Here is a 20,744-nt window from a genome sequence, read left to right as displayed (position 1 = left end):
TCTTGTGGATTTCAGGTGGTGATAAGTTCTGTGAAGTATGTAAAACAAGGTAACGGGACAGTCACAGAGATGGGAGGTGAGGTAGAGTAGTCACGGCAGGCTTCACGGAGGAGGTGGCATTTGGGTTCAGACCTGAACGACAAGCTGGAGCCACACACACACAGAGTATTCCAGGAAGTGGGGACAGTGAGTGCAAAGGCCCTGGGGCAGGCAGAACTTGGTGTGTTGAGAAAAATAGAGGACGGTCAGCACATAGTGAGTGGAGAAATGAGGAGGAGCTGAGGCTGTGGCGGGGAGCAGAGGGCAGACGGTGCAGGTTTGTGGAACGCCAGTCAGAGGCCTGAGTTTTATTCAGCTCACAATGGGAAAGACAGTGGACTACTCAACAATAAAAAGGAACCAACTATTGATGCATGCGACAACATGGACGAGTCTCAGAACAAATATGCTGAGTGTAAGAAGCAAGACAAAAAAAGGGGCGCACGGTGTATGATTCCATTTATATGAAATTCTAGAAACCACGAACTAATCAGTGTGTGCCTGGTTGAGGGAGGGATGACCAAGGGGGCGAGGAAACTTTTGGGGGTGATGGATTCATTCACTATCTTGATTAGTGGCTGTGGCTTGTTGGTTGGACACATATGTTAAACTGATCATACCGTACTTCTTAAATATGTGCAGTTTGCAATTCGTTGCTTACATGTCAATGAAGCTGGGAAAGATTTCGGAAGCCGCTAGTGGATTTCAGCGGTGAGGGGACACGATGTGGTTCAGCGAACAGACCTGGGGCAGAAGCCCGGGTTGCAGCAGGGCCTGGGGATGCTGCTCAGGCAGAGAGGAGGGTGGAGGGGTCCCCGTGGAGCAGGCGGAGCTCAGCTTCAGGGAATTCAGACCCCGGTGCCCCTTCTGATCCAGCTGTTGAGTAAAAGAAGACCTCGCAAATTCACCTTTTCAAGAGCTGAGTGTCCATTTGAAGCCCATTTTTTAAAATCTCATTTGACTCCTCAGTGAAACAGAACTGTTTTCCCTGGGTTGTTTGACAGACAGCTGTGGCTGTGAGTTCTGTGAAGGCAGGACTCGGTCAGGCGGAATCCCTGCTGGAGCCACAGTGCCCAGCACAGGTGCTCGGTGCCAGGCCTGTGTGTCCTAATCCATAGCCACCTTCATTCCCAGACCAGATGGTACAACTCTCGGCCCTTCAAAGTCATCGACAGCAAAGACAGGCTCAGTCTGACCCCTCAGCTCTCCTTAACCAGGGGAAGAAAGTGGGCTGAGGGTTTCCTGCAACAGGTCTGGAAGTTCTGAAGAGAACAGGGTACCGGCTCCACCTCTAACTTGCTGTGTGACTGTGAGCAAGTCACTGTGCCTCTCTGGGCCTTCTCTTCTGAAAAAATGGGGGGTTGAAAGTATCACCTTCTGAGGCCCTCGCGAGCTCCACCTATTCCTTCATCCATTCACTCAAGAAACATCCTGCGATTCTAAAGTTTAAAAACAAAAAAAGGACGTCCAGATCACCCTTGTTAACCAGAAAGTGAAAAATCCCCAGGAAGTTCGCATTCCTAGAGCATTGCTGTTGAGGTTTTGCTATACTTTTCCTGGACTTGGTTTTGCTGAATTAGTGAAGCGGAATTGGGAAAGAATACAATAGCGTTCAAATTAATAAGCGTCCTGGCCCCCAACGGCTCCAGCCTTTATGTCTCAGACCCTATGCCCCTCATTGTTTTATTTTTTGTTTTTGCCCTGTGTTTTAAAGCACACCTGTTTGGGAGTAGACTGACAGCAAGGTCAGAGAGTCACTTTTGGTGTCAGGCACGATAATAAATTCTGAACAATTCACACGGGAAGAAGCCTGGGGTCATAGGAAGTCAACCGGACAGGAGTCAAGCAATCTGGTCCCCACCCCAAATCTGCCTCCTTTGTAGTCGTGTGACCCCACTTGAAGTGTGACCCCTTCTCCTCTCCAGCCCCTGGGCCTCAATTTTCTAGGCTGGATCAGAGGATCTTTCAGGAGCCTCAACAAGGCGAAATGACAAAACCAGCTGCCTAAAGGGTCAGCAGGTGACATTTGTGAGTGAAGCAGGACTAGTGTGTGATGATAGGGAGTGGTGGGGACTGTGGCAAAATGAATGCTGCAAGCTCAGTATATCAGCTACAGGGGGAGTGTGCAAGCAGGGTAGCCAGATACTTTTGTAGTGATTGTATTTTGGGGGAGGGGCACCTCATCCTTTCAAATTATCAAGTCATTCTGATGTTTTCACCTGCTTAGGGGGTGGCCTTTAGGTTTCACTGCCTGATGAGTCTGAAAACTGTGTTAGGAAAGTTCATTTCTGTTCTGTGTCTTTATGTGATTTCATTTGTTCTGTCTCCCTCTCTGGGGGGAATCCCAGGACGCCTTCCATTTTCTTTGGAAGAGTGAAGCCTAATCCTTTACTCTAGCTCTTGTCCCCAGATTTCCTGTTGATAAGCAGGAAGGGCAAGGCTGACTTCAAGTAAGTGGGTGGATTCCGGGTGGGTGTGGTCAGTAGAAATTGTTCCATCTGCCTGGCGGGCCACAGGGTTTTCCCAGGCGTCTGCCGGTGATCCCCTCTCCAACCTGAGCTCATCTGAGCATCCCCAGCAAGGACACTGTGGAGAAAGGGAAAGGGAAACATTTGACAATCACTTTTTCTTTCAGTGGAGATTGTTTTTTTTGCTTTGTTCTAGGGCTGGGGCCTGTCCCAGCAGAGAGAACTGGGAAGGCAGCATATGGTAAAAAAATGCTCATAGCTCTTTAGGGTTGTTTTCTAAGCCATAATTTGCATTTCTTGTTCATGTCTGAAATTAAAGTAGTAGGAAAAAAAAAAGCTTATCATAAGCCTGATGCGGAGGTGGTGGGTTGAGGTCTCCCCTTTCTGCACATGCTTGAACTTGAAACTCTTAGCACAACAAGGAGCTCCCAGCAGCTGTAGGGGAGGGTGTGGGGGAGGGGTGGCGGGTGGAGGCTCTGAGTTCATCGGCTTCATCAGCTGAATCTGATCACTGCTGCCTGTGATGATGTGATTTAGGGATTCTTTCCCTAGTTTCGCTGAGGGCCTGTCTTTTTTTTTTTTTTAGTTGAAGTATATATAGTTGATTTACAGTTAGTTTCAGGTGAACAACATAGTGATTCAATAGATTATACTCCATTTAATGTTATTATAAAATGTTGGCTACATTCCCTGTGCTGTCCTGTATATCCTTGTAGCTTATTTATTTTATGCTTAGTAGCTGGTACCTCTTGATCCCCTACCCCTATCTCGTCCCTCCCCACTTCCCTCTCCCCACTGGTAACCACTAGTTTGTTCTCTACATCCGTGAGTCTGTTTCTGTTTTGTTATATTCTTTTGTTTACTTTTTAAAATTCACACGTAAGTTGTGGTTGTATTGGTTTACCTTTCCCTACCTTGTTGTTTTTCTAACTAGGTATCTTCCTCCTCACTTTATCTTCTTCCTGCCCTCTGTCCTAAAGTCTTATTTTTTTAATTAATTAATTTTGGGGAGGCGGCCACGTCATGTGGCATGTGGGATCTTAGTTCCCTGACCAGGGATCGAAACCGAGCTCCCTGCACTGCAAGTGCAGAGTCTTAACCATGGACCCCAGGGAAGTCCCTGTCCCAAAGTCTTAGATTAGCTCAGGCCTTCGTCAATGACCAGATCTCGTGTGTGTGTGTGTGTGTGTGTGTGTGTGTGTGTGTGTGTGTGTGTGTGTGTGTGTGTGTGTTGGTGCACAGCCTCTGTGAGGGTACACGGGGGTCTGGACTTGTGTGTGTGTCTGGGTGTGTCTGTGGATGTTTGCTGGGGGATGGTTCTAGGTGTCTGTGATGTGTGTCTCTGTGGCCACTGTGAGTGGCTGTGTGTGTGTGTGTGTGTGTGTGTGTCCCTGGGTATTTGCAGGAGAAAGAGAAGTGACAGAGCTACTTGGAGCTGCGTCTCCCTCCAGCGCTCCCTGAAGGCGGCTTCAGTCCCTCAGCTTGGGAGGCCTCCAGGGACTTCAGGCCAACCACCCTAGCGGGGGACTGGCTGTCACCTAGCTGATCTCAGGGACTAAGGGGTGAGAATGGTCGTTCTTCTTCCACTCCCTACATGTAAGCTGCTTGGAATACTGTGTGTGTGTGGACACCCTGGCCTCCCTGACCTTGTCATCACTCCCCATGGTAGGGGGTGACTCCAGTTTGGAAAGACTTATTGAAACCTCCACAGCAGGGCCAGGCCTGGCCCGCATTCAGCCTGGGCTGGGGGAGCGTTTATAAAACTCCCGATCTGGCCACACCCCAGGCCAACTGGATCAGAATCTCCCAGGCTGCAACAAAGCCTGGGGCTGATTTCCCCACTGGGCACCTGGGGCCCCTGATATTTTTAGGGACCCAGGGAAATGCTTGATTTTTAATTTTTTTAATGAGGAGGGAAAAGCCTGAATAAAATAATAATGAATATATAATAATGAATCCAACCTGGATTATATTCCTCTTTGTATCAACGCAGCCTTAAAATACATTCTTTTTTTAATGAAAGTAATCTACCATTTTTTTTTTAATTAATTAATTTATTTATTTTTGGCTGTGTTGGATCTTCATTTCCGTGCAAGGGCTTTCTCTAGTTGTGGCAAGCGGGGGCCACTCTTCATGGTGGTGCGCGGGCCTCTCACTATCTCGGCCTCTCTCGTTGCGGAGCACAGGCTCCAGACGCGCAGGCTCAGCAGTTGTGGCTCACGGGCCTAGTTGCTCCGCGGCATGTGGGATCTTCCCAGACCAGGGCTTGAACCCGTGTCCCCTGCATTAGCAGGCAGATTCTCAACCACTGCGCCACCAGGGAAGCCCAAAATACACTTTTGAATATATTTTTAAGGAGGGAGGGGCCCAGGGAAGTCCTCACATGGCTCCAGGTTGCAGACCCTGGTCTACCATTGACGTGATAGACTCAATCGTGCCTCCCTTCTTTCAATAAATGTTTATTGGGTGTGTAATGTGTAAGGAGACAGCCCCCTTGCTCTTGGGGAATTTAAATAAGAATTTCATCTCCTATTGTCTTCACCAATCCTGCCAAGAACTCTTCCAGATGGAAAAGAAAAACATCTTTGCCGTTTTACAGATAAAATAATGAAGAAGGACTTCCCTGGCGGTCCAGTGGTTAAGACTCAGCGCTTCTACTGCAGGGGGCACCGGTCTGGGAACTAAGATCCCACGTGCTGCGTGGTATGGCCAAAAAATAAAAATAAAAATAAAAATAACGAGACACAGAATCAGTGTGAGTTACACAGGGCTACCGGGCGACTCACAGCAGAGTGAGGACTTCTTGTCCTAAAATACACCTTGGGCTTGTTAAACATAGATTTCTGGGCCTTTTGCCAGGAGATTTGGGTTCAGAAGGCCTGGGAGGGGACCCAGGAATATGCATTTTTATATAAAAGCACCTAGGTGGTTCCTAAAAGCAGGTGAGTTTGAGAAATGCTGTCCCACATGGCCTGGGGCCAGATCAGCCAGAGAGAAGGAACTGAAGTCAGGCCGGGGGAGGGGCCCCGACCTCGGCACTATTGGCGCCTTGGTCCAGGTCTTTTCCTGGGTGGGGGCTGTCCTGTGCATCGTAGGATGTCGAGCAGCATCCTTAGCCCCTACTCACCAGATACCACAAGCACATGCCTCATTCAGCACAACCCGAAATTCTCCAGACATTGCTCAATGTTCCCGGGGGACAAAATGGCCCCACTGAGAACCCCCGGGATAACTACATGGGTTGAAGCCAACATTTCCCGTGTTTGGGAGTTGGGGTGTCCCTCACTATCCAAGCATGTGGTTAACATGTAAAATATGCCCATTTCCATAAACAGGAATGGAGCACGGATCCCTGCTACCACGTGGATGAACCTTGACAACAGGGTGTAGATGAAAGAAGCCAGATACAAAGGCAGTGTAGTCTATGATTCCATTAAAATGAAATGTCCAGAATAGATAACTCCATAGAGACAGAAAGCAGATTGGTGGTTGCCGGGGGTGGGCGGAGATGGGCAGTGACTGCCTAATGGGCATGGGTTCTCCTTTGGGAGTGATGAGAATGTTCCAGAACGAGATAGAGGGGGTGGTTGCACCACGTCGTGAAATGTACTAAATGCCACTGAATTGTCCACTTTACAGCGGTTAATTTTATGTTACATGAGTTTCACCTCAATTAAAAAACAGTGCCAGGGCTTCCCTGGTGGCGCAGTGGTTGAGAGTCCGCCTGCCGATGCAGGGGACACGGGTTCGTGCCCCGGTCCGGGAAGATCCCACATGCCGTGGAGCGGCTGGGCCCGTGAGCCATGGCCGCTGAGCCTGCGCGTCCCGAGCCTGTGCTCCGCAACCGGAGAGGCCCGTATATCGCAAAAAAAAAAAAAAAAAAAAAAAAGTGCCAGTTTGTATAATTTACTGTGACAATTGGTAAGATGGGGGGTGGAGTGAATTGTGAATGCAGCGTAAATTGGACCTTTAAATGAGGTCATAACCATTAACAAGTATAATAAGAACATAACATACAAATAAATATTTTAAAAGCAAGAGTAGACTTTGAGGGTTGGACATCAGTACTATTGTCTTTGGAACTGGTACGATGCTGGCTGGGTGAGAGTTAGTATGCAGTGTGAGCTTGATGAATTTGAGAAGCAAAAAGAACTGAAGGCAGTTCCATTAAGAACCTGACTGAGCCTGGGGCGCGCAACCTGCTGTGTGGCCAACGCATATCATTTCAACTTCCCGGGCTGAGGTCCTCTCTTCTCTAAAAAGAGGCAGGCTGATCCTTCCAGCTCTAAATGTCTGTGCTGGGACATGGGCAGATCAGAGAGAAGGCTCTGGAACATGCCCCAACATGCTGGAACGTTCCAGGGGCTGGCTTTCTGGGGGTATCAGAGGCAAACTCCTGGGCGAGCCAGGAGACCCATCAAGACACAGGCTTGGCATCCAAGAGTCTCAGTTAGGACTGGGCAGTGTCCAGCTTTGATAAGCAGGATCAGAAGAGCCAAGCAGGGAGACTAAACCACAAGAACTGGCACCTGGGTCCCCTTCCTGCCGTCTGCCGCCAGGTGTGAGCATTTGTGTCAGCACGCCTGGCTTACCATGGGGATGAAGCCACCTCTGCAGTCATTTGAAAGCCCCCGCATTCCTTTCACAGGGGGGGTCATGGGGGCCGCCTCCCTCCCTGGCTGGCCCGAGAATGCCACGTTTACAGTGACTCTCTTACCTTCACTGACCCAAGGTGAAGGGTTTCTTCCTTGGGTCATGATTAATGGAGCCCATTCCTTGGAAGCAGGAGCAAATGAATGCTTGGGCATGATTTATAGTCTTCATGTGAGCTCACTTATTACCTTGCAGCGGATGTGAATGGAATATTGGGCAGGTGTGTCTGTTTGGAGGAGGTGGAGCTTGGAAGCAGGTTAATATAAAGCTGAGGCGCCGGCGCAGTGGCTGGTGGGTCTGTGAGTAGCGGGCGTCGGGGGGGAAGGTTCTGGGAGAAGCAGGCCTCCAAATACAGAGACGTGCTCAGACTCCACTGTAGAATCTCCTCTGTAAACAGCCACTGAAAAAGGGCTTCTAGGTAAGAACTTATGTGTTTTTTTGTTTTTTGTTTTGGTAATAGCTTTATTGAGCTATAATTCACATACCATGCCATCCACACATTTAAAGTGTACAATTCGGTAGTTTTTTAGTATATTCACAGAATTTTACAACTATCACTACAACCCCTCTTACAACACTTTCATCAACCCCCAAACGACACCCCATACCTTTTAGTTATCATCCACCCATCTACCCCACCTCACCACCCGCGAGTCCTAAGCAACCGCTAATCTATTTTGCCTCTGGAGTTTCCCACTCTGGACATTTCATATAAATGGAATCGTATAGTGTGTGTTTTTTTTGCGTCTGGCTTTTTTCCTCTTAGCATGTTTCCGAGGTTTATCCATGTTGTAGCATGTACTGGTACTTCGTTCCTTTGGAAGGTCAGATGGTCTTCCGTTGTATGGATGTATCCCATCTTGTTTATCCGTTCGTCTGTTGATAGCTACCTTTTTCTAAGGAATTCATGGTTCTAAAATGGCTACTCATTGTAGTGGCTGTTCAAGAAAGAATTAGCTGTGCGCCCTTTGTCCGTAAAATGATTATTAGTTTCCTTCCGTGTTCTTTGAAAATCTTTTATTATGGTAGCAAAGCAAGGTTGGACCTTTGGAGGATGAAAGGGGCTGCTATGTATGATTATACCGGGCAACACACGTGAAGCAGGGTTGTGCTGGGCAAACCCGAGGTACAGATGCCCTCATTCCTGGGCCAAGTGAGAATGATGAATGGCCTTGTTCAGCGGGCCCTGGGCTGAGGATTCAGGGTCCTCGAGAAACCTAAGTGTGATTTTTTTCAGGCCTGGCCAAGTGCTTTCAAAGGCTGTACCTGGCAGCCCCCAGCCCCCGACCCCTGCCGGGGGAGGGGGAAGGCAGCTGCCCTCCCTGGCGTGTTTGGTGACAGCCAATGAATTGCAGCCTCTGAGGGGAGTTGCAGACGAGGGCCCAGCCCCCCAACGCTGCTCTGCATACCTGCATTCCTAGGTCTTTTTATCTGAGGCCTCAGGCGGTGGTCTCCTTCAGGTATCCCTGCTCAGGTGTCCCTGCTGAGGCCTCCCTGTGCTATAGGTGGGGAGGAGGGGAACCTTGAAGATGCTCTTCCACTCCTCTTCCCACCCCCGCCAGCTCAGGGTCCATAAAACTGCCATAGACTTTTTGGGAGGCTCCCTCAATAAGTGAGAAAAGCCGCACGTCTGGGCTGATCCCCCGATCCTCCACGGGTGCCAGTTCCCTGGGGGAAGTGGAACAAAGGGAGTCAGCGCTTTCCCCACTGTAGGAAGTGACGCAAAGTGTAGCTCCTTTCATTTTGGGCTTGTTGGCTGCTCTGACGCCAGGCAGCTTCGCCAGGTCTCTGCAAGCTGAAGCCGCGCGCTCCCGACATCAGCTGGAAGGGCTGCTGGATCTTTGATTGTGCAATGATGTCTGCGGGTGGGGTGGCGTGGAGCTGGTGTATTGAATTTAGAATATGCAGATTGTGACTGCCTGAAATTGGCACAAGCCACCCACTTGGGTCCTCAGGTAGCTCCCACTTTAGGGAAGTGAAAACCCCAGGGTCGTTTTGATTAAAGGGACAGTTTCAGTACTTTCACACCAAGGAAGTAAAGTCACAAATGTATTATTGACAGAAACAGTGGGGGAGGTGATATTGCAGTCAGCTGTGGGGAGGGCAGTCTTCCATCCCAGGTCAGAGGGGTTGGGAGATAGACCGTGAGCACCTATGACTTACGGCCTGTGGTTGGGGCAAAGGCCACTCACTTTTCTCACGCTCAACTCTTAAGTGGTTATTTTTCAAAGCACCCTGGGAGAAACAAAGCAGGAGCTTGGCAGGGTTGGTGGGCGTAGGGGAGGGGAATCCTAAACTCAGATCCTACAAGGCTGGACTCCTGGTGTGAGCAGGGTTGTCATACTGTAAAAAGTTTGGTGTGGACAAAAAAAATGTTGCCTGCTATTCCATTAAACAGAGAATGTTGCCCGCTGCCAAGCTATCAGCCACTGTAGCTGCCCCCGAGGGGAATTCAGGATGGAGAAAATCAGCTCCACACACGACAGGCCAATAAATCAACAGATGAGTTTTGGGGGGCAAGGAACAGCGACTTTACTTTATTCGGAAAGCCAGCAGACCAAGAAGATGGTGAACTAGTGTCCAAAAGCCATCTGCCCTGAGTTAGAATTCAGGCTTCTTTTATACTAAAAAAGGAGAGGGTCAATTTCTGGTTCTGTTCAGGCTCCGGAGGGGACTTGTTAATTTCTTTCTTCCTGCAGCCATTCACAGGTGGGTCTGGTCAGGAGGTTTACTGCCAGATAAACAAAGGTGTTATAGCTTAAGGCTCATTACAAGGGAGCAGGGTTCCCAGAGATGGGCCATTGTAATTTAAGCTTATAGGCAACATCCCTTTCATGATTAACTTGTAGCAAAAGTAATAGAATACAAAGGTTAAAGTAAAAGAAACAGATCCAATATGGGGTCAGATTTTTTCTTCCCTGTTACAACACTGGCCCTAGATAAGATGCATATCAAAGGAATAATTTCAGTGAGCCCAGACTTGCATCTTCCCATATATAGAAAAGCACTAAAATCATTAATTTGAGATGTCTGCTTTTGGTGATTAGCAATAATCTTTTGATATTCGATTACATGTTTTCTTCAGCAAAAACTCCTATATATCCTGGCTCTTCCCTTACCTCTTTGAAACAGTTCCTCAGAGCTATCTGCCCTGGGCTACAGCCCTTAGTGAAGTCCCCACAATAAAACATAACTGGCAACTTTTAGTTTGTGCATTTTTTTTTCAGTGGGCATTAGGCAACAACTCAAAACAGCTGTTTTCTCATCACAATTGACCCTGTGATGAGGAATACTAGAGGGAGGGGTGGGCTTCGCCCTTGACAAGATATACTGTCGGTTTTCAAGTGTTTCATATCCATGGCCTTTATGGGCCTCCCCACTTTCACCTGCAGAACGTCCAAACACCTTTTCACATTTCTTTTCCCTGATAGCACTGTGTCCTCATCCTTCGGGAGCTGCCAATATTGCATCCAGACGTCTTGGCCCTTTCACTTACAAACAGTTTTTAAATTTTATTTTTAAAATTTTCTTTCTTTTTTGGCTGCGTTTGGTCTTCGTTGCTGCATGTGGGCTTTCTCTAGTTGTGGCGAGCGGGGGCCACTCTTCGTTGTGGTGTGTGGGCTTCTCATTGTGGTGGCTTCTTGGTGTGGAGCATGGACTCTAGGCGTGTGGGCTTCAGTAGTTGTGGCACGTGGGCTCAGTAGTTGTGGCTTACGGCCTCTAGAGCGCAGGCTCAGTAGTTGTGGTGCATGGGCTTAGTTGCTCCGTGACATGTGGGATCTTTCCTGGATCAGGGCTTGAACCTGTGTCCCCTGCATTGGCAGGCAGATTCTTAACCACTGTGCCACCAGGGAAGTCCTAACAATTTATTTTTGAATAAACATCATATGCCCCAGAACAAAATTCAAATGGTACTGAGGCAGGAGATAGACGGACTCCAGGCGAGGCATTTATAATTGGCCTCCTTACATTTCATAGGGCAGGAAAAGTGGGCTTCAGGCTGGACACTCACAACTAGCCTCCTGTTTGCATTTCCTGAGACAGAAGATAGGTGGGCTCCCGGTAAGGCATTTACCATCAGCCTCCTGTTTGCTCTCCAAAATGGAAGTAACCACTGAAACAGGGTAAACAGCCAGGCTTTGTCTCTTGTGGATGCCCTAATATAACAGTCATGGCAGGAACAGGGGCAAAACCCTGTTTGAGTAAAGGATCAAGCGATCACATATCCCCCCCCCCCAACACCTTGGGGTAAGGGAGACACCACACGTGTGCAGGAAAGCTCCTTGGGGGCCATAATGAGTCCTGCTTCTTCCAGATGCCTTTGTGTCAGTTCCTGCCCTATATAAATGACTTAACCGCCTCCTTACTGCGCTCCCCCTCATTAGGGAGGATGCCCACGCCCTTTCTCTCTAGGTGTGCGTCTCTGCCTTGCTTCTACCTTAGCTAAACTTGTTTCTCTGTGTGCTCTCCCACTAGTTGTTGTGCTATGTCTCTAATAATAAACTTTGTACCTGTTTTTACAGTTTTTGCCTCTATGAGAAATGAAATTTTTCACTGGGGGCAAGAGCCAGGGAAGAATAGCTTCTGGCCTCTAGCCCTTGCTGGCCTGGTGGCTAGGATTCCTGGTTTTCATCCAGGCTACGCAGGTTCAATTCCTGGGCAGGGAACTAAGATCTCGCTTAGCAACACGGCTCACTTCTCCCTCTCTGAGATCAGTACAGTGAAGATGGACTCCCTTACACCTCTGGCCCCTCATCCAGTTTTTTACCCCAGACAAAACCACTGTTACCAGTTCCTGGTGGGTCCTTCTGAAACCGTGCAACTCACAGTGGGACTTGAACCCACATGCTGGGACTCGAACCCGGCCAAAACCCACGGTCTTCCAACTGAGATCACTCACCTGGTTTCAGGACTTAATGAAGCTCAGGTTCTTGATGTCTCATGGCAGAAAGAATTCAGTGAGAGTGAGTGGTAGGTGAGAAGTGGATTTATTTAGAGAGAAACACACTCCACAGACAGAGTGTGGTCCATCTCAGAAGGTGAGACCGGCCCCAGGGTATGGGGTTGTCAGTTTTTATAGGGGTGGGAAATTTTATAGGCTAATGTGTGGGAGGAGTATTAGTGGAAGGGGTGGGGATTTCCAGAAATTGGGCCAGTGCCCACTTTTGATCTTTGTGGTCGGCCTTGGAACTGTCATGGCGTCTGTGGGTGTGTCATTTCGCTTGCTGATGTGTTACAGTGAGCGTACACTGAGGCTCCAGGTCTAGTGGAAGTCTACTCGTCCGCCATCTTGGACCCATTTGGTTCTAATCAGTTTATGTCATGTCCTCGGGCTGTCATTCTTTCAAAGGTTGTGCCCTGCCCCCTTCCCTCCTGTTTCACTTCCAGAGAGTTCTATACATTAACAAGGGTATTTTCTCTCTTCTATCTTTTAACATACAATGGTGGCAGATAACATGCAACACCCTGAATCCTGCTTTTTCTTTGCTTTAACAAAATATTACAGATCTGGCCCATTTTTTGTCTATAGTACATACAACTCCACTGTGTGGCTATACATGTCCTTTGTGTAATTCACCCGACCTCGTACGAAGGACATGGCGATGGTCTCCAGTCTTTGGCTATCACAGGCAATAACGCTGTGAAAGATCTTGTGGATTTGTAAGCAGATAGGATAGTGGGTCCCCGGAGAAAGCACCAGGCGTGGCTGTCTTGACGTAAAAGGAGCCATTTTTGGCCTAAGCCATTTTGTGATCTAAGCCTGACCACAAGACTTGCCCTTGAACAGGTCTCAGTAATTAATCATCTTAAGGGAAGTGAAGAAGTGCAGGAACAAAGCAAAAGTAGTCAAGAAATGATAGTTCAGCAATAAAACTGAATCCTAGTTCTTCCTCAAGGGAGGTAGGTAACATTCTGATAGTCTTTGATTTCTGTAGGAACTAAGGCCCCCACCCAGGTGGTGGATGGACTGATGTTGACCCTCCTGATTTCAATCAGCTAAAGCTTGGACTCTTGTCGAGGAATTCTATGTTGAATTTTCCTCTGCTGAAGCCCCTTCATGAATATGCAGGTACCCTCAGTTTAAAACTTCTCCGATTTTGCTCTTCGGGAGGCACTGCTTTGAGAAAGATCCCTGGTGTTCTCCTCACTTGATAAAGTCATAAATCCTTCTCCTGCTCTTTGGCTTGGTTGTGTCTCTTGGCCTGATGCCCACCAAGAGGCGAACCCAGTTTTCGGGTAACAGGTTTCCTGTTTTCCCCACAAGCAAGTACAGTTGTAGGATAATGTGGTGGGGAGGTGGCCCCTGAAGATATCCACGCACGAGTCTCTGGAGCCTGCGAATATGTCATGGCCCAAGGCCAGAAGGACTTTGCAGGTGGGATTAAGTTTATAGACCTTAACACAGGGAACTTCTCCTGGATTATCTGGGTGGTTTCAATGTGGTAAACTGAATAATGGCCCCCAAATACATTCACATTCTGATCTCCCCAACTTGTGAATGTTACCTTATATAGCAAAGGGACTTTGCACATGTGATTAAGGTGAAAACCTTGAGATGGGGGAGTCTCCTGGCTTATCCAGGTGGACCCACTGTCATCACAGTGGTCCTTAAAAGAGGGAGGCAGGAGAAGTCAGAATCAGAGGAGCAGGTGTGCCAGAACTGAAGCAGAGATTGGAGTGATGCACTTGAAGATGGAGGAAAGGGCCATAAGCCAAGGAGTGTAGGAAGCCTCCAGAAGCTGGTAAAGACAAGGAAGTGGCTTCTCTCCACTCAGAGCCTCCAGAAGGTATCAGCCCGGCCAACACCTTGTCTTTTTTAGTCCAGTGAGACCCTTGTCAGACGTCTGACCTCCAGTACAGTAAGAGAATAAATGTGTGTGGTTGTAAGTCACTAGGTTTCTTGTAATTTATTATCACAGCAGCCATAGGAAATGAATACTCCCAATCTATCACATGAGCCCTTAAAAGCAGAGAACTTTCTCTGGCTGGAAGCAGAAGGATGTAATGGAAGGAAATATTCAAAGCATGTGAGGGGCCACGAGAAAGGCCTGAGAAGGAATGTGGGCAACCTCTGGGAGCAAAGCCAGGCTCCCAGCTAGAAACAGAGACCTTAGTCCCACAATCACAAGGAACCGGGTTCTGTCAACAACCTGAATGAGATTGGAAGCAGATTCATCCAGTGAAATAAAATTCATATTTTATGGCAAGACCAGAAAATTCAAGCATAAATATTCTTCTCTGTCCTTTGGCTTCCTCTCTCCCTGCAGTGCGTCGTGTATCTGCATTGTGTTTCAACCAAACCTCCCCCATCGGCAGGAATACCTGCTCAACCATAAAAAGAAACATGCTCCCAGCATCACCGAGACAACTCCTTAAAAGATAACATTCCTGCGAGATCTTGTAAGGGGTCACATGACCCACAGTGATGCTTAGATTTGGATTATAATCTGTCAATAATATGTCATTTGATGTACAGCCCTCTGTCAAAAAAAAATATATAACCGTGCCTTGACTTCTAACAGGCAGAACAATTTTCAGAACTTTCTGAGACGCTCTTCCTGGGTTATAATCCTCAAATTTGGCTTGAATAAAATTGTCCATTTCTTTCTTAGATCAACTGATTAATTTTTCATCGACAATCCCTAGAGCCTCCAGAAAGGAACACAGTCCTTGGCGGATTACATAAATGGCACATGGAAGCACACGGTGGAGTAGTACGCAGCTGCAGAAAAGAACAAGTCAGATCTGTGATCTTTTATTAAAGAAAAAACAGGCACAGTGTTGCATATTTTAGTGCACCATTATATGTTAAAAGACAAGACAGAAGGAAGAGAGAAAATACAAGGGTTTGCTTGTCAACGTGTAAAATTCCCTGGAAGGAAGGATCCACCAGGGACAAGTAACAGCTTGATCTCAGCCTGTGAGGTTTGAAGCAGCTGAGCTATTGCTGCACCTGGACTTCTGACCTCCAGGACTTTGAGATCATAAACGGGTGTTTTAAGCCATTCGAGTGGTGGTAATATGTGTTATAGCAATAGTAAAAAAACTAGGTAAATTCCTAAAAAAAAAAGTTTTCTAAAAGTGGGTCCAAAGTAAGTGCATTTAAATTTTAGCAGCTGCTAAATTTCCTCCTCAAAGTTTGCGCTGATTTCTGCCCTGATGTAGTGCATGGGATGCTTGTTTCCCCACAGTGCAGCCAGAAGACCATTTGTCACAGTGCTTTATCTTTATCTGGTGGATGAACAGGATATCACATGGTAGATTTTAAAGAGTTTATTGAGATATAATTGACATACAGCAAACCACACATATTTAAAGAATACAATGTGATACATTTTGACAGGTTTATACTGGTAAAACCATGATCACAATCAAGGTAGGGAAAATACTCATGACCCGCAAAAGCTTCCGCATTCTTTGTTATGTAAATTCCCCATTCCATGCAACTAGTGATCTGCTTTCCAAATTTTCAGTTTCTAGAATTTTATATAGGGACCCCCATTCCCCGATGGTCCAATGGCTAAGACTCCACGCTCTCAATGCAGGGGGACCTGGGTTCAGTCCTTGGTCAGGGAACTAGATCCCACATGCCGCAGCTAAGACCCGTCACAGCCAAATAAATAAGTATTAAAAAAAAACAACTTCAAAAGACAAGAATTTTATATAAATGGAGACATACAGCATGTACTCCCTGCCCCTGCTTCTTTCAGAATAATAATTTTTTTCTTTAAAACAAATTTATTTATTTATTTATTTTTGGCTGTGTTGGGTCTTCGCAGCTGTGTGCTGGCTTTCTCTAGTTGTGATGAGCGGGGGCTACTCTTCGTTTTGGTGTGCAGGCTTCTCATTGCGGTGGCTTCTCGCGGAGCACGGGCTCTAGGCTCGTGGGCTTCAGTAGTTGTGGCACGTGGGCTCACTAGTTGTGGCTCACAGGCTTTAGTGCACAGGCTCGGTAGTTGTGGCTCACAGGCTTAGTTGCTCTGCGGCATGTGGGATCTTCCCGGACCAAGGAACAAATGCGTGTCCCCTGCATTGGCAGGCAGATTCTTAACCGCTGCACCACCAGGGAAGCCCCTCAGAATAATTATTTTGAGGTTCATCTATGTTATTTTATGTACCAATAGTTTGTTTCTCAGGACTTCTCTGGTAGTCCAGTGATTAGGACACCATGCTTCCTCTGCAGGAGGCGTGGGTTTGATCCCTGGTCAGGGAGCTAAGATCCCACATGTTGCATGGCCAAAAAAAAAAGTTTGTTTCTCTTTATGGCTGAATAGTGTTTCATTGTATGGCTGTACTAAATACGTTTATCCATTCACCTGTTGATGGACATTCGGGTTGTTTCCAGTTTTTGTTTTTGTTTTTTTCCCAGTACGCGGGCCTCTCACTGCTGTGGCCTCTCCCGTTGCGGAGCACAGGCTCCGGACGTGCACGCTCAACGGCCATGGCTCATGGGGCTAGCCGCTCTGTGGCATGTGGAATCTTCCCGGACCAGGGCACGAACCTGTGTCCCCTGCATCGGCAGGCGGACTCTCAACCACTGTGCCACCAGGGAAGCCCTGTTTCCAGTTTTGAGCTTTACAAACAAAGCTGTTATGAATATTTGTGTCCAAGTCTTTGCATGGACATGTGCTTTCTTTACTCTTGGTTAAATATCTCAGAATGGAGTGGCTGGGTCAAATGGCAGGTGTATGTTTGACTTTTGAAGAAACTCACTTGGTAGCTTTATTTTGTATTTCTTTTATGCCTGGGATTGAGCCTCTTTTAGTTTGATGAAAATCTATTTATGCACTGTTTTCTGTGAACAGGATGCTCATATACTTTGTCCAGTTATTAAGTAATCTGTCTCTCTAGCTATGTGTGATGCTATTTTCATCATGTGATAATTCCCATGTGTACTTGATTCCTTTCTGGCCTCTCTCTTTTCCACTTGAACGTAATATGGAGGCAGAAGACACTTAAGCAGTAATTTACAACCCCTTCATTTTGCCAATGAATAAATGAGTCCAGAGATATCAAGTGACTTTTCTAAGATCACACAGCTAATTGAAAAAGTAAAGAGATGAGCTAGCACTCCCCTCAAACCCTGGCGTTTCCAGTCTCACTAACAGCCAACATGGAGCAGACTTTATTTCAAAGACAAAAGATATGGCAAAAAATAGAAGTCATACAGTGTCTGCTTTCAGATCACAATGGAATTAAACTCTAGATCAAAATCAGAAAGACAGCTAGAAAAATCCTTAAATACTTGGAGATTGAAACACACTTCTAAATAACACATGAGTCAAAAAAGAAATCTCAAGAGAAAATTTTAAGTATTTTGAACTAAATGAAAATGCAGCTTATCAAAATGTGTGGGGTTCAATAAAGGCAGTGCTTACAGGGGAATTTATAGCACTGAATGCATATATCAGAAAAGAAGAAATATCTAGAATCAATAGGCTTCTGCCTGAGGAAACTAGAGAAAGAAGAGCAAATCAAAGAAAGCAGAAGAAAAGAAATGATAAAAACTCGAGCAGAAACCAATGAAGCTGGAACAGGAAACCAGAGAGAATCAACAAAACCAAAAGCTAGTTCTTCGAAAAGATAAGTAAAATTGACAAGCCTGTAGCCAGGCTAACTAAGAAAGAAAGAGAAAGGACACAAATTGCTAATAGCAGAAATGAGGGATGAGACATCTCTACAGATCCCATGGACTTTAAAAGGATAGTAAAGGAATATAAACAACTCTATGCCCATAAATTTGATAACCTAGATGAAATGGACCAGTTCCTTGAAAGACACAGTCTGCCAAAACTCACCCATGAAGGAATAGACAATCTGAACAGACCTATATCTGTTAAAGAAATTGAGTCAATAATTAATAACCTTCCAACACAGAAATTACTAGGCCCAGTGGGTTCACTGATGAATTCTACAAAACATTTAAAGAATACATTATACCAATTTTCTACACTCTCCTTCAGAAGATAGAAGCAGAGGGAATAATCCCCTAACTAATTCTAGGAGGCCAGAATTACCCTACTATGAAAACCAGACAAAGACACTACAAGAAATGAAAATTACAGACCAGTATCTTTTATCAATATAGATGCAAAAAACCTTCACAAAATATTAGCAAATCAAATCCAATAATGTATAAAAAGAACTGTGCACCATGACCAAGCGGGTTTATCTCAACTATGCAAGATTGGTTCAACGTTTGAAAATTAATATAATTTATTATATCAACTGGCTAAAGAAGAAAAATCACAAGATCATATCAATAGATGCAGAAAAAGCATTTGACAAAAACCTTACATGCATTCATGACAAAAACTCTCAGTAAACCCTGAGGAATAGAGGGGAATTTCCCCAAACTGATAATCTACAAAAATCTAGTTTATGTCATACTTGATTGTGAGAAACCAGAAGCTTTCCCCTGAGATCAGGTACAAGACAAGAACATCTCTTCACTACTCCTTTTCAGCATAATACTGGCAGTCCTAGCTAATGCAAAAATATAGGGAAAGGATATATAAAGTATATAGACTGGGAAGGAAGAAATAAAACTGCCTTTCTTTGCAGATGATATGATCATCTATATAGAAAATCTGAAAGTATCAACCAAAAAAATCCTGAAATTATTAAGCTATTATAGCAAGGTTGCAGAATGCAAGATTAATATACAATAGCCAATTGCTTTCCTATCTACTAGCAATGAACCTGTGGAACTTGAAATTAACAATACCATTTACATTAGCACTCCAAAAATGAAATACCTAGGTATAAATCCAACAAAATATGTAAAAGATCTACATGAAGAAAATTACAAAACTCTGAAAGAAATCATAGAACTAAATAAATGGAGAGAGATTCCTTGTTCATAGATAGGATGACCCATTATTGTCATAGATGTCAGTTCTTCCCAATTTGATCTAAAGTTTCAATGCAATCTCAATAAAAATCCCAGGAAGTTATTTTGTCAATATCAACAAACTGATTCTAAAGTTTGAGGAGAGGCAAAAGACCTAGAATAGCCAATACAATATTGGAGGAGAAAAGCAAAGCTGGAGGGCTGACACAACCTGACTTCAAGACTTACTATAAAGCTACAGAATTTAAGAGTGTGGTATTGGTGAAAATATAGACAAATAGATCAATGGAACAGAATAGAGAGCCCAGATATAGACCTACATAAATATACTCAGCTGATCTTTGACAAAGGTGCAAAAGCAACACAATAGAGCCAAGATAGCCTTTCAACAAATGGTACTGAAACAACTGGACATCCACATGCGAAAAAAAAAAGTCTAGACACAGGACTTACATCCTTAACAAAAATTAACTCAAAATGGATTGCAGGGACTTCCCTGGCAGTCCAGTGGTTAGGACTCTGTGCTTTCACTGCTGAGGATGCGGATTCAATCCCTGGTCAGGGAATTGAGATCTTGCAAGCCACGCAGCATGGCCAAAAAAAAATTAAAAAATGGATTGCAGACCTAAATGTAAAACACAATTATAAAACTCCTAAGGGACTTCCCTGGCGGTCCAGTATCTAAGATTCCACTCTCCCAGTGCAGGGGGCCAGGGTTCGATCCCTGGTCAGGAAACTAGATCACTCATACTGCAACAAAGATCCTGCACTCTGCAATGAAGATTCCTCGTGCCTCAACTAAGACCTGACACAGCCAAATAAGTAAGTAAATAAATATTTTAAAAGACAAAAACAAACAAACAAACAACAAACGTCCTAGAAGATAACACAGTAGAAAATCTAGATAACCTGGGATTTAATGATGACTTTTTAAATATGACACCAAAAGCATAATCCATGAAAGAATAAATTGATAAGCTGGAATCGTTGAAAATTTAAAATGTCTGCCATGCAAAAGACACTGTCAAGAGAATGAAAAGATAAGCCACAGATTGGAAGAAAACATTTGCGAAAGATACATCTGATCAAGGACTATTATCCAAAATACCCAAAGAACTCTTAAAACTCAACAATAAGAAAACACACAACCCAATTAAAGTATGGGCCAACAACATCACTGATGAACATAGATGCAAAAATACTTAACAAAATACTAGCAAGCAGACTCCAACAGCACATTAAAAGGATCATACACCATGATCAAGTGGGGTTTATCCCAGGAATGCAAGGATTCTTCAATATACGCAAATCAATCAATGTGATACACCATATTAACAAATTGAAGGAGAAAAACCATATGATCATCTCAAGAGATGCAGAAAAACCTTTGACAAAATTCAACACCCATTTATGATAAAATCCCTCCAGAAAGTAGGCATAGAGGGAACTTACCTCAACATAATAAAGGCCATATATGACAAACCCACAGCCAACATCGTTCTCAATGGTGAAGAACTGAAACCATTTCCACTAAGATCAGGAACAAGACAAGGTTGTCCACTCTCACCACTATTATTCAACATAGTTTTGGAAGTTTTAGCCACAGCAATCAGAGAAGAAAAAGAAATAAAAGGAATCCAAATTGGAAAAGAAGAAGTAAAGCTGTCACTGTTTGCAGATGACATGATACTATACATAGGGAATCCTAAAGATGCTACCAGAGAACTACT

The 20,744-nt window shown here is 45.3% G+C and overlaps 1 protein-coding gene across 1 annotated transcript in view; it reads left to right on the top strand.

The window, feature by feature from the left end:
- Positions 1–423: 423 nt before the first annotated feature.
- LOC132437672 (uncharacterized) overlaps positions 424–20,744 on the top strand; it is a 182,470-nt gene continuing 162,149 nt past the window's right edge. Inside the window, exon 1 of the mRNA XM_060031004.1 lies at positions 424–454. Within this exon, the coding sequence (XP_059886987.1) occupies positions 424–454 (31 nt within the window). The remainder of the gene's footprint in view (positions 455–20,744) is intronic.

The sequence above is a fragment of the Delphinus delphis genome, chromosome 15 (genome assembly GCF_949987515.2).
Source record: "Delphinus delphis chromosome 15, mDelDel1.2, whole genome shotgun sequence".
NCBI classification, from domain to species: domain Eukaryota; kingdom Metazoa; phylum Chordata; class Mammalia; order Artiodactyla; family Delphinidae; genus Delphinus; species Delphinus delphis.
The sequence above is the reverse complement of the archived record's forward strand: the minus strand, read 5'-3'. Positions and strand labels throughout refer to the sequence as shown.